Source organism: Camelus bactrianus, chromosome 11 (assembly GCF_048773025.1).
Source record: "Camelus bactrianus isolate YW-2024 breed Bactrian camel chromosome 11, ASM4877302v1, whole genome shotgun sequence".
Taxonomy (NCBI): domain Eukaryota; kingdom Metazoa; phylum Chordata; class Mammalia; order Artiodactyla; family Camelidae; genus Camelus; species Camelus bactrianus.
In genome coordinates, this window is record NC_133549.1 from 22694265 (window position 1) to 22712109 (window position 17845).

Consider the following 17845-nt stretch of genomic DNA (forward strand, 5'->3'; position numbering starts at 1 on the left):
GATGAGGCCTCCATAAAAACCCAAAAGGACAGGATTTGGAGGGCTTCCAGGCTGGTTAAGATCTGAAGAGAGTGGCACTTGGAAAGAGCATCATGGAAGCTCCATGCCCTTTCCCCACACCTTGGCCCTCTACATCTCTTCCATCTGGATGTCCATCTGTATCTTTTATCATATCTTTTTATAATAAACTGGTAATCCAGTAAATAAATTTTTTCTCTTAGAGTTATGTGAGGTGTTCTAGCAAATTAATCAAACCCAAAGTGTGAATCTCTGACGTATAGCCAGTTGGTCAGAAGCACACAACCTGGGCTTTGCAACTGGTTTCTGAACTGGATGGAAATCTTCTGGGACTGAGCCTCTTCACCTGGGGAATCTGATTCTATCTCTGGGTAGACAGTATCAGAATTGACTTGAATTCTCAGACACCCTGCTGGCCTTTGAGAACTGGTTGTTGGTGTGGAGAAGCCCATCCCCCCCTACACACACACACACACACACACACACACACACACACACACACACACTGTTGTGTTGGAACTGGGTCTGGGAACGCTTTTTCAGAGAAAGAAAAATAACACTAATACAACCTTAATGGTTTACTTCCTTGAGAAAAACCATCCATAATTTTTAACACCAATACCAAAATAAATATCTAAAATTGAAAATATCTAAAAATGTAATAAGCCTATATATTGCTAATTTTTGTTAAAAATGAAAAAGTATTACTGAAACCAAATAGACAAATACATTCTGACATATTTAATAGTGTGCAAGTTTTAGGTATTTCTACAGCTGTATCTGACACTCTAGAGAAGACAGGTATATTTGACACTGAATACAGGTTTCCAGCAGGGGGGCCAAAATACAACTGGCATCAATACAGAAAATAACTGCCACAAATAATAAATTTTCAACACAAGTTATTAGAGGGGGGGAGAGCAAATGTAACATATTTTTGCAGACAACTTGCAAGAAAAATTTAATTCTAATAAATTTCCTATGTTTTCAAAATCTTAAATTTTTAGACACACCAAAGTTTTGCTCAATAATAAGTCTACAACCCTCATGATGCCATTTCAACATGTTTCTTGATAACAAGGTTCTGGGTTAGCTCCCATGACAGTGATTCTCAACATGGTACACAAGAACACACTGGAGGTCATCCCAAAGCTAGGGAGCAATGGGAGATGGTAATGATGTGTATGTAAGGCCACTGCATGAGGCAACTGAACATTTCAGCAACAAAATTCCAGTTCCAACATGTACTTATTATACAAGCATGATTCTCTTCCCCCTATGCCTTCAATACCACTCCCCTCCCACCGTCCCCAATAACAAGTCCTCCCCAGCTTCATCAGCAGGGTCACTAGACAAGCTAACCATAAGAAACACACAAGACGAAATGCCAAGTAGGCAGCAACAGGTCCAGTGACAATTGAATAAAAATTTTTCGAGTAAAATTGGATGATTTTTTTTATAATTCATCAAATTATCAAATATTCATCAGTAAAGGAAGAAAGATGGAGAAATTAAATGTAAAGAGATTTGACTTCAGACTTTCTATATCCATAGACTGCCTCCTGATAAACTGACGCCTCTCTACTCTTTCCAATAAAACCCAATCAGACCTACTGGACCTACTTTCTCTGGCTTCACCTGACAGAAGTCAAGCTGGCTCCCAATGGGTTGAGCCCCGGATAGTCTGTAAGGAGAAAAATACAGAAAACTAGAATTCAGGAGAGAAGCAAAAAGGTCTATTTGTAGAAATATCTATTTGTCCAGATTCCAGTTTCCACAAAAGTTTATTTGTTGATTAATTAAACAAAAATCTGAACACCTGCTATGTGCCAGGCACTGTTCTGGGTATTAGGAAGATACAGCTGTAGAAAAAAAAGACAAAATTCCTGGCCTTCATAAAGCTTAAATTCTAAGAGACAGACAGACATACAAAAAGTGATTTCTGTTAAGAGTATTAGAAGGGGACTATTGCTGTGAAAAAAATTAAAATTGGGGGAAAGGGGCACAGGACAGGGCTCAAATTTGAGATGTAGCAGTCAGAGAAGACTCACTGAGAAGGTAATGTGTGAGAAAAGACCTGAAGAAGTAAATTAGCTAATCCCATCACCTACTGGAAACAACAAGTATAAAGTCTTTAATCTTATCTGCAGATGAGAAAGGTAACTAGAGTGGCTGGAGTGAAAGAGTGAGGCTGAAAGCAAAAGATGACGTCAGAGGAAAACTGTGTGTGAGTGTGCATGTGCATGTGTGTGCACGCGCGCCCCTGTAAATAAAAATGGGGAAAGGGGGTACGGGACATAGAGCAGAGAGCACCTATAAAATTGGCTTTTCCTCTGAGCAACACAAGGAATCACTGGGGGATTCTGAGCAGAGTTTTAGAAGAGCAGCCCCTACGCGGAGAACAGTGTGTAAAGGAGGACAAGGACAAAGGGGATCATGGCATGGACCAGAGCAGTGAGAGGTGGCCAGATTCTGAATATATTTTGAAGACAGAGCCAGTAAGAATGGAGTGTTAAGAGAAAAAGAGGAATATCAAGGATGACCAAGGCTTTGCGCACAGCAAGTAAAACAGTAACTTGTGAATATGAAAATGAATATATGTATGTTCATGTATGACTGAAGCATTATGCTGTACACCAGAAACTGGCACACTGTAAACCGACTAATTTTAATAAAAATACACATATACAAAAATGATAACTTGCCATAGACAAAGATGAAGGAGTGAGAGAACAGATTTGAGAAGAGACCTGTTCAGTTGTAGCCTGAGTTTGAAATGAGTTTGAAATACTAATATCCAAGGGAAGATGTTGTACAGACAACTGGATATAAAAGTCTATGGTTCAGGAATACAAGAAGTTATTACACACATTTAATTTGGGATTCTTATCTGGCCCTGGATCTTGGGGTCATGAATTTAAATGTTCTTCTAAAGAGTAACTGATTCAATACAACAGCGAAACTAAAGTGGTGTGTTAGGTAGTGCTGCCCTATTCTCTAGGGACATAGCATTTATCCAGACTATGATTTGTGCCAACGTGACCTCCCAGAAAATAACCTGGCACCACGCTGTAGACATTCCAGAGACAACTGCACACGTAAATTCACACCTCTGCCTTTACTGTTTTGGCTCCCCTTCCCAGATCCCACTTTTACTGGTGTCAGGTTTTGGCACTGCTGTCCCCAACGTCCTCTCACCACATAAGATAATACGACTTTTGTGAAACTTATACCCAGCAGTCATGTAAAAGATACTTGCTTAAAAATGTTGAAGCTTTATCTTACTTTCGCCTCCTCAATACTGAATCTTCCTCATTCCCATTTTACTAGCTACAAAGCTGGCCTGAGGTTAAGATTTTTTTTCTCAATTTCAAATAGGAAACTCTCACATTTCATACTTAGTGTATATACTTTGGGGATGATTTTTTTAGTACACGTGCTGCCAAAGTGAGCACTGAGATGGTTTTTTTTTAATGTCTAACATAAATAAACCATAATATACCACATCTAATGAAACCTGGAGCACATAAGGCAGGCAGAAAGGAGAAGTAAAGATTAATTTTCAATATATGTGGGCTTCTGTTAGTTAAGCAAATATAATATAAACAACTAAAACAAAGTTTTTAACATATCTCAGTGATGTTTACAAATCAGGATGTAACTACTCAATAAAGACAGGTCCGTTATCTTTCATACAACAGTCCAGAACCATGTTATGTAGTGCACAGTCAAAAATATTTGCTAACAGGAAAGACATAATCCACATTACCAAGAATCAAATACAATCAATCCTTGGCCCTAAGAACCTAAAACTCTGGAGTATATGGGAACAGGGACTTAATGACAAAAACTGTTCTGCAAATGAAACAGGCCAAATCTAATACTGGTCCTGCTAAGAGGAGTTCTTGTTCAGCTATTAACATGCAGAGAGGTACAAGAATGATTACTCAAAAGAAGCAGATATATGGAAAGTAACAGCAGCACCAAGAAGACAGGTAGTCACAGACAAGAAGTAACAGGCATAAAGACAAAGTTATATTGATCAATCTAACTCGCGTGTGTCAAAGAGAAAAAATATTTCAAATCAGGGGTTCTTATCATAAGATCTACTAACTTCAACAAACAGTGAACCTCTGATTCCTGAAAGATTCTATGACCCCAAAAGAGGTTAAGAATCACTGCAATGTAGTTCTTACCATCTATAAACTTACACATACTAAACACCACTTTGTAGTAAATGAATACATAGTACACTACTGCCTGCAAAAATGATTCTAAGAGTGTTCCAAAAGGCATACAGGTAATTAAAGGACAATCACACCCAGATACAAAAGATCACATAACGTAAGATTCCATTTATATGGAGTATCTAGAATAGGTATATCCACTGAAACAGAAAGCAGACTAGTGACTATCAGGGACTCAGGGTAGGAGAGAATGTGGAGTAAGTGCTTAAATGGGTACAGGGTTTCCTTTTGGGGTGATGAAAATGTTTCAGAACTAGACACGATGGTGGTTATGTAATACTGTGACTGCACTTAAATGTCACTGAATTGTTCACTTTCAAAATGGTGAATTTTATGTTATGTGAATTTGTCCTCAATTTTTAAAAATTTGTAATAAACAAACCCTTTTGTATCTCCTGCTTTAAAAAAAAAAAAGACATTCACACCATATGTGGTACCCCAATTTGGGGAGAGAGGAAAAATATCAGTGGGATGTAATGGTACAACACAGCAAAGACAGCTCAGCGCACTTTCATCCCTTGTCCTCAGAATAGGAGGAAACTGGAGCTAACAGTTACTAAGTGCCTACTGTGTTTGGTGTTCAGAAATCAACTGGGACATTTTTTTTTCTGCCAGGACAAAACTAAAATAAAAAACTGAGATTTCTTGAAATCTACTCTTAAGACTTGCAGTTTCATATAGTTATGTATTCCATATTCTTAGGGCTATATTCAGGGAGCTAAACAAAAGGAATTAGCACTAGAAAAAACATATACATACAGCTAAACTATGTTTAAGAGTTAGCTGTTGTTCCATACAATATTTAACTTTAATAGTCACTCAAAATTTTCTTTACAAAATTGAATGTCAAAGCAAGCACCCCATCCAAATAATTTAAATCATACAATCCAAATAGCTAATGTACTAAGAAAGAAAGAAAGAAAGAAAGAAAGAAAGAAAGAAAGAAAGAAAGAAAGAGAAAGAAAGAGAGAAAGAAAGAAAGAAAGAAAGGGAGAGAGAGAGAGAGAGAGAAAAAGAGAAAGAGAGAAAGAGAGAAAGAGAGAAAGAGAGAAAGAAAGAGAGAAAGAAAGAGAGAAAGAAAGAGAGAAAGAAAGAAAGAAAGAAAGAAAGAAAGAAAGAAAGAAAGAAAGAAAGAAAGAAAGAGAGTCAAATAACTGCTTTTGTGAATTACATCACAAATAATTAACTCACAATGTCAGTAACTGGAGAAAACCCTGCTCTCACATAACATGTCTCTGTCCCTTAACAGCTCTGAGCCAGTAACTGGGACCAATATCCAGAATTTCCTTAGAAAAGCACTAAAACACAAAACACACAAATCATAATTTGTACTATGGAATCAGCTGGCCACGTGAAATCAGTTTCATTAAGTTTGCAAATATTCACTACATGACATTCATGCTAAATTAACATGAATATTTTCAAGGTCAATATTATGTTGGTTCAACTTCTTGGAGTCACACATTTTTGTGATATTTTTAACATCTGACTAAAGCATCTATCATCACAAGATGCTCATACTGTTTGCAAACACTCTGAAGCAGCAGCTGGTGTTCCTCAGTCACTTGTTGTAATAAACAGAGTAGCAGTTTTAAACTCCAGGTATATATTTTACTACTGATATATAAAAATTTTGCTTTAACTTAAAAGTGTTTCTCCCTAAAGATGGAGAGACACATGCACAACGAAATGGGAGGCAATTTAGGACAAAGTTATGACAAGATCAGAAATAGATTCTTACGCATGCATACTGGGAGGATAACGATCATGCTGAATGAACTAAATGCTAAATAATACTGACCCTCCTTGTACCTTGTATCTTCTCCCATCCCATTCAGAAAATGCAAAAACTTACCCACACAAGCACTGAGGAATAGCCAATCAGTCTTTTTCATTCTGTTTTTAATTTGTTTTAGTTTTTTGAAGTCCACTTCAAGTTCCTCCTTGCTGCCAACAGCACCAGCCAATTCAATCCTCTGAAAATCCATTTTCATCTCAGAGTCCCGTTTCGTAGTAGGTGGTGATCTTCTTTGGCTGTTACCACTGCTACAGCTTCCTCTCCATCGAGCCCTGTCTTGCTCATTTATTATTGAAGAAGCCTCTTCAGTCTCTGCCAACTCGATTGCCTCAATATTATTAGGTCTGGGATGATCGCAAACAACACATTTTTTAGCCTTGGCCCAGTTTTCATATGTGCAAATAGAACAAGTCCAATGCTGGGTCCTTGTGTTCAGTTTATTTCGATCATTGTATTCCTCGCACGGATCAACAGAAAAAGCAACTGGTCTTGAACCAGATCCTGAGGATTGAGGAGATTCTGTGGGACTCCTGGTCCTACGCTGGGATAAGCACTGAGTGCATCTGATTGCTCTTGGCCAGTTCAAATATGTGCACATGTGGCATGACCATTTATTTGCATTTTCTATGCTGTACGAAGACTTAACCCTTGGTCGTGCACTAGAGTCTGGACATATCAAAGGACTACTGCCCCCTTCGGTGCTGGAAGGATCCCAATCTCTACCAACATCACTTGAACCACTTTTAAATGGATCTTCTGTAATAATTGTTCCACTAGGTCTTTGGGCACGGCACATAGTACACTTGATTGCAGATGGCCAGTTTTCATACGTACAATATTCACAAGCCCACTTGATTCCACGTTCTGACATTGTGCACTTCTTGAAGTGAGTTATGTCAGGCAGGAAGCTATAAATAATTAGGACATGGTTATTAAAACAGTAACTACGTAATCTCACCTCTGAAAATATGTCCAAAATATAAAAGTACCCTTCAACTTATAAAACATCAATTTCTCAAAAGATGCAAGGAACATTTCATACTGAACTACTCTTTTCTTAAAATTTCTGGAGATAAGTTCTCAAAGAAAAATCTTAGACCTGGGGATTTAATGAAAAACTATACTTTAGAGTGCAAGAGATAGGTAGAAGATAAAGGGAGGTTTGTTCCAAGAGGAAAGGCAGTTAAATCAGGAAGGCTCTAATAGAAACATTTAATTTCAGCCAGGTCATCATCATCAATTTAGAAAAATAACCAATAGTTTAAAAAGATTCGCAGGGAAAGGACAAAACACAAATCAAACATCTTAAACACATAATCATCCTAAAATTATGAGCAACATAGATGATTATGCTATCTAGGGAGAGTATCACAATGTTTGATTCCCTAAAGAACTCAGAAGATCAAACAAAGTCAATTCTTAATTCTATCATTCTTGCTAAGGGAGAAAAGCAGCCTGAAAGTGCTAATTATCCACTGCTTTTAATGAGCACAAGTAGCTTACAATTAACAAAGTAACACTGTGAAATAGGGATAAAGTTCCTTGATGGCCTATATCCTCAAAATCTCGTCCTGTCTAGAGTACGAAAAATAAAAACTGCACATCACCTATACTTGGGGCAAACAATCGACGGAACTAGCATAATCACTCCAATATAATTTTGAATATTTATACTCAAAATACTCAATATTTAAAATGTACTAAAAATTCAATGCATATTAAAAATGTATTCACTATTTAAAAGGCTCCTAAGAGCCACCCTGGGCTTTACTAAGACTACACTACAATGAATACTTTAACATTTAATGACAACTAATTTATAATGAAGCAACTTACATAGCAAATTTAATAACGGTTTTATTTAATGGCTTCAATTTAGACACTGGCCACCAAAGTAAGACTCCATTTTCTTAAATCCCTTCTCAATTGAATTAGTATCATCCTGCTATCTGTACTCAGAAAAGTGAAAGAAATCCTAGGCAGAGGAATAGAAGCTTTTCCTTCTCTTCCTCAGGGATTTTTCCTGAACCTGGAAAGCAGAATCTTTCACTTTGTAAGTGTATAATTAGGTCCTTGCTTGCCAAGTCCTCTGTTTATAGTGTAAACTGTGTTAAGAGGACAAACTATAAGAAAGGCTACTGTTTAATAGCTAAAATAAAAATCACACTTACTAAGATTTTAGTTTCCATGCTATAACCTCCACCTTGCACATGTTAGAATAAAAGTAAAGTTTATAAATCAGACCAAAGACCAGATTCAGGCTTCATGCTGGCTCAGATTCTGACTTCCTCAGGAGGTACTGCAAAACGTGGTAAGTGGTGCTGTATAACTGTGAATAGCTTATTCCTGTAAAGGAGACCAAAACTGGATTTCACTTGAAGCCTGCTACTTTATCCAAAAGTATTTATTTTTTTTAAAAGGCTTTATTTTAATAAATTCTCTATTTTAACTCTACTCATTTATTTTAATAGTGGACTACTATATTTGGAATTTTAATTTAACACAGCAATAAAATTAGTTAACTGATTTGGCTGGTCAGAGATAGGAAAGGCATTTTTCCCTAAAACCTTAAACATATGTGTATATGCACTAATATCATCATTAATATTAACTTGGTAGGACTAATAAGTCAATTTCTACCTGTATTACTTGTTATTACTGAAAGGGGAAAGGTGGTATAAGCCAAGTAAATAGAAAAAGCAAAAAACATTGCTTGTATTTAGCTTTGAAATATTTTTCTCCTTCAGCAACTGTATTTTCTTCTAACCAGGTAATTTATATTTATCTTGCTTAGATTTTTAAATTTAGTTTGTGCGCCCTGATTACACATAATCTGACAGCAATCCAAAAGTGTGCTGAAGGGCAAAGACTATAATAAACGCATCCATAAAATGCACAACTGAGATTTAATGGCAACTTTCATATTCAATAGGCAGTTTCTTCCTTTAGCTTCTCAGAAATGAAATATAAATAAATTACCTGCTCATGCTATTAGAAATTAAAATAAGTAAAAACTTATCATGACAAGAACAAATGACATAATGAACATATTCAGGGCTATACTACAAGTAATTTCAATATTTAACTTAAAATATTGACATTCAGAAATTCATGCTTGCTTTCTTATATCTTACTTTGATGTAGGTTCAACTAAACACTTTGTGGCCTTACATTATCTTAGCTAATCTTCATGGAATTACTGTGCCAGCATAACCTAGTTAAGTGAAGGTCTGACCAAAAAAACAAGCAGAAAAAAAAAAAAAAATCCTGCCACTGAAAAATAAAGAATCACTGTCATACATGCCTGGTAAATACCCTACCCTTCCCCCCACCAAAAAAAAAAAAAAAAATCCAGGTAGCTAAGCAATATCAAAATCAAGCTCAAGTGTTTTAAGGTAAGTGCATTGTAAGGGGGGAGGGTACAGCTCAAGTGGTAGAGTGCATGCCTGGCATGCACAAGGTCCTGGGTTCAATCCCCAGTACCTCCTCCTAAATAAATAAACCTAATTACCTCCCTCCCACAACCAAAAAAAAAAAAAAAAAAAGAAAAGATAAATGCATTATATTCGATAATGATGTATGTAGTATCCACTCAATTGGGAAATTGAGACTTCGCAGGAATACTGTTTTTCATAACTGAAAGCTAAAATTCACTGAAGGGGATTATCTGAGAGAGCCATCTTCACCTATGGTAATTACTAAATGGAATGGAAGAGTAAAGATAACATCAATTATGTGATTTTGCATTATTGAGATGAAATTAACACTAAGTACACTTTTTCTATTAGATGTCAAAACATCCGAAAAACATGAAATTTTTAACAGCAACCAGCTTTGAGTTAATATTATACACAAAAATAAAACTGTTACCAAGTATCTTGCAAATTAACACACATTCTTACACCCAAGTAAATTTAACTTATAAGTCTAATTTTTCATAAAATACAGATTTCCAAATTCTATCCAGTGAATCATATTTCAATTATTCAATACACAAAGCAACAATAAAACCTGTAAATATGAATCTTCTTTAAGGGGAACTAGACACAACTATTACTCTTAAAACAAATTATTTCATGGTTCAAATGCAATATTCCTTGGTTCAACTGCAATACCAGCAGTTGCGATCTTGTAGACCAAAAAGTCCATGAATCTATTTGCACATCAAGCTGTACTTGTAGACAGACTGAGTAACATCTCCAAGTATATCAGCCACTTTCCAGTATTAAATTCACAACTGCTTTGGATTATATACTTCCCATTTCAAACAACAAAGGCACAGGTATTACAGTGTTTGGATTGATAGCTGGGGAAAGGGAAAGGTTCATAATGGAATATTTTTTATATTTGCATGCTTAATAATGAACTCTTTAGGCCGTATTTATGAAACATTACTAAACACTGTAGAAGAAACGTATCTATATTTAAGTCAATTCCTCAAAATTATAGCTATACTACAAATTCCCTCAACGACCTACTAAAACCCTCTGGAGAACTAAAGAATGATCCTCACCAAGTAAAAACTCCTTAAGAAACAAACTGAGAAAAACTCAACTGCCAGTTAGTGTCAAATGGCAAGAAGTTATCCAAAGGAAGGACTGGTATCTCTGAGGTTTTGTATTAGCTTTATTAATATGTCTGTATTTAGTAATACATTAACTTATTAATACAAATTGTTGATATAAATATTAAACAACATAAATCTGTGGAGATTTACAAATGCTCAGAAAGCATCTTAAGGGAATCATGATGAAAGCTAAAACTAGAAGGATATTCCAAGCATGCTGAATTTTCAGATTCTATTAAAATACTACAAGTTAATTCTGAGCTGTAATATTTATATAAATAAAAAGTACTGCACTTAACTCTTAAGCCAAAAATCCCACATAGTCATTTCCTCTTTTCTCCTCAGCATCTTTCTGTATCACTGTCTTCCTCACACCAGTCAACTGAAAAAACAACTGGTCTTGAGGATAATGGTGAACCCTGTATCTACAAACCTACCTCATTTCAGGGCTCCAATAGCTTATCACATCTTACATTAAACCTCTTATCTTCCTCCCACAACAAACCCCTACCCTGACTTCTCCAGTTTCCATTAAGGACACCATTAATACTCCTGCACGCAGCACAGAAACTCAGGCTCATCTTGAATTCTGCCTTCTCCCCAAAGATTCTCTCTAATGGTTTCTGTCCAATCAGCTCTTTTCTTTCCATTTCAGCTGCCATCAACCTTTTCTCAGCTCAGGTCAGTACTACTGTAATAGCCTCCTAAGCGCCTTCCCTTTCTAAATCCATCCAACTCACCGCTACCAGAATAATCCTCCTAATAACAAGTTCCTCCTTCTAAAGCTCTGCTGTTAACAGTACAAACTTTCAACTCTTTCCCATCACAGAAACACAGCACACACACCCTAGGCTCATTTGTGTACCACCACCCCTCCCTGATACACACATGAAGGCCTTAGAAACAAGCACAACAGACACATATCCTCACTTCTGGCATATCCTACCCATTCTTTAAGACTCAGTTCAAATCTCACTTCTCTTGTGAAGTTTTTTTCAAATCACTTGAAGTACACTCCAAGCAACCACACTTCTACTGACATCTGGCACTTACTGTATCAACTCCTGAGGCTAGCTTCTAAACCACTGATTTGTGTGTTTTCCCTGTATAATTTCCTCCCCTCAGTTTTCAATCAGGTAGTCAAGCTTACAAAAACTCTGGCTCAGGGATTCTAGTGGCATGGAATGTGGACCAGCCCTAAATTTAGTGTAACTCAGAGAAGAGACCACACCAAGTGACCTGAACAAAATAAACACTGGAGCTCTTGAGCCACCTCAGGCAAAAAGGAGAAATTCTAGAGGACAGGGTCCATTCTTATGGCACGATCTCTTTGCCACTAATAACTAGGTGACAAGCCATAGGCACTCATGAACTGGTTAACTATGCAAGTCCTGCAGTATCAAGGACACTAGTCTGCAAACTTTTGTGATCATTAAATATCCACTGAAAGTACTAAATCTCTGTGAAATTATGTGTAGATAATCAAGAATCAATATGTCTCAAAAACATGCTGACTGTCCTCCCACTCACCGATCGCTGTTATCTCTGTTATCTGTATCTAACAAAGAAATCTGAACTAAACATACTTGCTAAGGCCCTTTCCCAGGAATGTGTAGGCAAGATGGACATAATAAATCTAGTTAAAATAGTTAAATAACTATCGTAGTGAACTTGGCCTTATTGGCACTATGCCTTAATTAACTAAGGCAATTAGCAGTACAACCAATACATCTAATGTCATTCCAACCAAACCTAAGTCCTTAAAAATAACACAGAACATAAAGTTTATATTTCAGTAAGCCAACATTACATTAATTAGGAAAAACTGTAAGAAAAGTTACAATGCTAATGGTTTTCCTTTTAAACCACTGGATAATTAGCAATCCACTGATTAGAATGAAAAAGATATACCGACACAAATCTCACACGAAACAACAGTAACGCTCTTTTTAAAAAATCTATCTTCTAGTCATTTCAAGAGGAATTCTAACTCTTTACATATTAAGGCTTTATCTGTAATTTGGCCAACTTCCCTCTGTACGCTTCAGTTCCTAGACAATACCAAGAAAGGAAGAAGGAGTAATAAATTCATATATACATATATGTATGTACATACACAATATGTGTGTGTGTGTGTGTGCAAATAACCAGATAAAATATTTTCCTTCTGCTCAGGACACCTGCAATTTAAATAGATGAAAGATGACTACAGTTTTCTCAAACACAGATGGAAGTGGGGAGATTATCTCCAAGAGTGCATATCAACCCAGCATTTAAAATACAACAACTGTTGCAAGAGCTGTGAACATACTACCTCATTCAGAATTTGATTCCTTTCCTTACCTTATCCATTCTCTGTTCACACTGAACAGATCAGTCCCAATTAACAATATCCACAGGAACTGAGAATCACTACTAAACCTAGCCCAACTAAAGGCGATCATTTACTGTGCGCTGTTATGTTATCTGCGTGACAGAAGAAGGAGGTGTTCAAAACTTTTAATCAGTGAGTTCTGATATAAAAGAAAGAAAAGAACTGAAAAGCAGAGAGAACCAAATGAATGAAATATTCCAAGGCAAAACCAACTCAGAGCTAGTATCTTGTCCAAAAACATCTCTTTCCCAACACAATTTTGTTCAAGATTGTCATTTTGCCTTACTTCCAATCATAAAAGTTATCTAAATAAAACACTTACTTTATAAATATAAGATATTTACAAACAGTATTTATTAATAATGTGAAGTCATTCAATTGGATCACTTTTCTAATAATTCCTACTGTGATGAATAACAGGAAAATGGGGTGGGGCTTTTGTGAGTTGGATTTTCACTGCAGGGACAGAGAACAAATAGAGGCAAAGGTTTAGCAAAGAACAACTTGGCAAGGAATGCCACAGACAGCAGTAAGCTGAAGGGACTGCTTACTCAACCATTAGAGGTGGATGAATATCTAGGTGAACTTCACCTATTTCACAATTTTGCCAGGGTCAGCCTTATCCAACTTAGAAAACAGCTAAAAATTAAGGATTTACTATATGCCAGACATTGTTCTAGGCACTGTACATATACAGTAACTAACCATCAGAACCCTATGAAACAGGTACTATTACCACCAATTTTAAAGATTGGAAACAGGAAAAGAGAAGTGGAGTAACTTCCTGAAGTCACAAAGCTACTAAGCGGCAGAGCCAAGATTTGAACCGGGGCATTCTGGCTCTGAAGTCTGTACAATACTGATGATGTAATAAATGTACATTTATACTGCAGCCCATGGTCACCTACTGCCATTATCCAGAATTTGGATTATTCGTAAACTACACTGAGTTTGACTGACTAATCTTTGCCAGATGACTTATGACAAACAATATTTAAACAAGCAAACTTAAAAAAAACACATCAACACACATTTTGCTCAAATTTTAGCTTTTTAAAATTGAATAATATCTTTCCAAAGCTTATCTAGATTGAGAACCATTGCAAAATGCCTAAAAAGTAAGCAGGACCCAGAAAAGTTATTTATAAAATAAGATATACTCAATTTTACATCTAAAATTGAGTGAAAAAGACAACTTGAAGTATTCACCACGGTTTGAGACAATAAAATATCTTAAGTATTTTTTAAAATTTCTTTTAGGGGGCAGGTAATTAGGTTGGTTGGTTTGTTTTTAACGGCAGTACTGGGGACTGAACCCAGGACCTTTGCATGGTAAGCACGCACTCTACCTCTCAGCTATACCCTCCCCCCAAATACCTTAAGTATTTTTAATTTTGGAGGCAATTCCTCTGGAAGAAAATATTAATAAAAATCAGTTTGACTTCTCTTAAACCAATACACTAATCCAGATTACTAAAGAAACCACAGCACGTCAATTAAAATAACAGAAAGCCTTTCATTTCCATTCAGACAACTGAAAAAGGGAAAAGTCTCCCCATATGACAGGTGTGTGTATAAATTACACTAAATATACAAGGCCTTGTTTGGGGGGGGGGTGATTAGGTTTATTTATTTATTTATTTATTTTTAATGGAGCTACTGGGGATTGAACCTAGCACCTCATGCATGCTAAGCATGTGCTCTACCACTTGAGCTATACCCTCCCCCCCGCATGGCCTTGTTTTATAGGAAAACAAAGAGTGACTGTAAGATAGTAAACAAGTAATTTTTCTCTTAGAGCTTCAATTTTCTCATCTGCGAAAAAATGAATGAGTTAATAAACAAGATGAGCTCCAGAAGCTCCACCTCGAATACTGAACTCCAACTCGCAGTCTCACATTTTTCTATGTAAAGACTCACTTTAAAATCGTTTATTAAATTTATTTTGCAAATGCTCTATTTCCAAAGACAATGAAAACATTTTTTAACTTTTCCCTGTTCCATTTGTGACAAGTACTGATAATTTTAAAATATATACTAAAGTTAATGATCGCTTAATAGAGCTAAGCATTTAACACAACATTGTAAAATGACTATAACTCAATAAAAAGTTAAAAAAACAGATCTAAGCAGTATCAAAATCCTATTTTTGAAATAAAGCTTTCATACATACATACAGCATACCACTTATGAATTATGTGTGCCAAATAATAATAGGTGTCAATTTTGAATGTGATCGAGCTTTCAGATCTAACTACCAGTTTACAGGATCACAGGGGACAGAGGCACAAACTGATTCCATGGAGATGCAATCAGCAAATCCCTATGGGTTTCTGTGTGTGTGCGTGCGTGTGTGTGTATGTGTGTGTTAAAATTAACATACATGTTAAAAATTAATTTGAACACTGATTTGATATTAGAAGCTATTAAAAACATAAGGCGTGGTTAACAGTATGGTACGTATGCCTTTTCAAGAGTTCTCTTAAGACATACATATTGAATTATTTACAGTGTTATGTCTTGAATTTCCTTTAAAATAATCCATTGGGAAGAAGAAGGAATATAAATGAAACAAGACTAGCCATGTGTTGATAACTGGGTGATGGATACACGAGAACTCATTCTCTTAGTCCCTCTCTCTCTCCCTCTCCCTCCTTCTCTCTCTCTCTCTCTCTACATATGTTTGAAATTTTTCATAACAAGAATTTTTTAAAGTATATCAAGAAGGTAACAAATGCTGTTCTAGACTAAGAATTAAGGCTTACATTGCTAAGACTGGAAAAGGAGCAGGAAGCAGTATACTATATATTGTTAAGATTGCTTCTCAAAATTTGGTCCAGGGCCCTGTGATATTCTATGAACTGTTTACTAATCTGTAGAGAAATTGAGAGTAAGCACTTACAAACTTTTATAGGAATTTTACAGAATAATTTTGACTGTTGAATCTACTAAAAAAAATCTGCGCTTGTGTTCGAGAAGCAATGTTAAAACACTGAAAAACTTATGAACATAGCTTCTCTCTACGACTTGCAGGTACAGTTCATAAAAGAGAGGAAATACCTCAAAATATGAACCAAAGTTTATTTCAGACTAAACTTGCAGATGATTATCACACTTCAGAAAACTAAGAGACTTAAACCAAAGTGATAAAAATCTGTCTTTTCAATGTTTCTCATGATCACAGATGCAAAAACCCTCAACAAAATATTAGCAAATCAAATTCAACAAAAGAATTACACACCACAACCAAACAGGGTTTATTCCAGATGTACAAGGCTAAGGCTAGTTCAATGTTCAAAAATCAATTAACAGAATCCATCATATCAATAGGCTAAAGAAAAAAAAAATCACATGATCACCTGAATACATGCAGAAAAGGTATCTCACAAAATGTAATGCATGATTCAAAAAAAAAGAAAAACCTCTCAGCAGGCTTCAGGGGAACCATCTCAATGTGACAAAGAGCATGTCAGAAATTAGAATCCTTCCAGCTAGTATCAGTAATAAAGCAAAGATGTCCCCTCTCACCACTCCTTTTACATGTCAAAGTGGAAATTCTAACTAATGCTGTAAAACAAGGGGAAAAAAAAAGAAGACAGATTGGGAAGGAAAAAAAATCAAACTGTCTTTACTCGCAGAGACATGATTGTCTATGTAGAAAACCCAAAAGAACTGACAAAACTCCTACAGCTAATATGTGATTATAACAAGGCTGCAGGACACAGTTAATATAAATAAGTCAATTGCTTTCCTATATACCAGCAATGAACAAATGGAATTTGAAATTAAAAACATAGCACCATTTACATTATCACCCCCCAAACTGAATTACTCAAGTATAAATCTAACAAAATATGTACAAGATCTATATGAGGAAAACTATAAAACTCTGATGAAAGAAATCCAAGAACTAAATAAATGGAGAGCTACTCTATATTCATGAATAGGAAGTCCTAATATTACAAAAATCTGAATTCTCCCCAACTTAATCAAAAGATTCAATGCAACCCCAATCAAAATTCCAGCGAGTTATTTTGTGGGTATAAACAAAATGATTCTACAGTTTATATGGAGAGGTTAATACCCAGAATAACTAACATACTACTGAAGAAGGGGAAGAATAGTCAGAGGACTGACTACTCGGACTTCCAGACTTACTACACAGCTACAGTAATCAAGACATTGTGTGGTACAGGCTAAACAAACAAATCCATGGGATAGAACAGAGTCCAGAAATAGACAAACATATACAGAATCAACTGATATTTGACAAAGATGTAAAGGCAATACAATTGAGAAAACAGTCTTTTCAAAAAATGGTGCTGAAACAACTGGACATCTACATGTAAAAAATGGCTCTAAACACGGACCTCATACCTTTCACAAAAATTAACCCAAAATGGATCACAGAACTAAATGTAAAATGCAGAACCATAAAATTCCTAGAAGATAACACAAAAAGAAATCTAGATGACCTTAGCTATGCCAGTAATTTTTTAGGTAAAACACCAAAGATGTGATTCATGAAAGAAATATTTGATAAACTAGATTTGTTAACATTAAAAATTTCTGTTCTACAAAGACACCGTCAAGAGGATGGCAAGTCAAAAACTAAGTGAAAATACTTGCAAAAGAAGTATCTGATAAAGGACCATATCCAAACTATACAAAGAACTCCTGAAAGTCAACAGTAAGAAAACAAACAGCCCAATTAAAATATGGGCAAAGACCTGAACAGACACTTCATCAAAGAAGATATACAGATGGCAAATGAGCATGTGAAAAGATGCACAACACTGTACCGCATTAGGGAATTGCAAGTTAAAAAAGCAATGAGACAC

At 35.8% G+C, this 17845-nt stretch overlaps 1 protein-coding gene across 3 annotated transcripts in view; it reads right to left on the reverse strand.

Annotated features, from left to right (window-relative positions):
* Positions 1–17845, reverse strand: part of ZRANB1 (zinc finger RANBP2-type containing 1) — a 54942-nt gene that overhangs the window by 28836 nt on the left and 8261 nt on the right. Inside the window, exons 2-3 of one of the 3 annotated variants that reach the window (XM_074373424.1) lie at positions 8235–8409; positions 6121–6971 (exon numbers count right to left, since the gene is read on the reverse strand). In XM_074373424.1, coding sequence (XP_074229525.1) covers positions 6121–6971; positions 8235–8275 — 892 coding nt within the window. In that variant the 5' untranslated portion in view covers positions 8276–8409. Of the gene's footprint in view, positions 1–6120; positions 6972–8234; positions 8410–17845 lie in introns of those variants that run through there. The other 2 variants (XM_074373425.1, XM_074373426.1) reach the window with 2 other exon arrangements.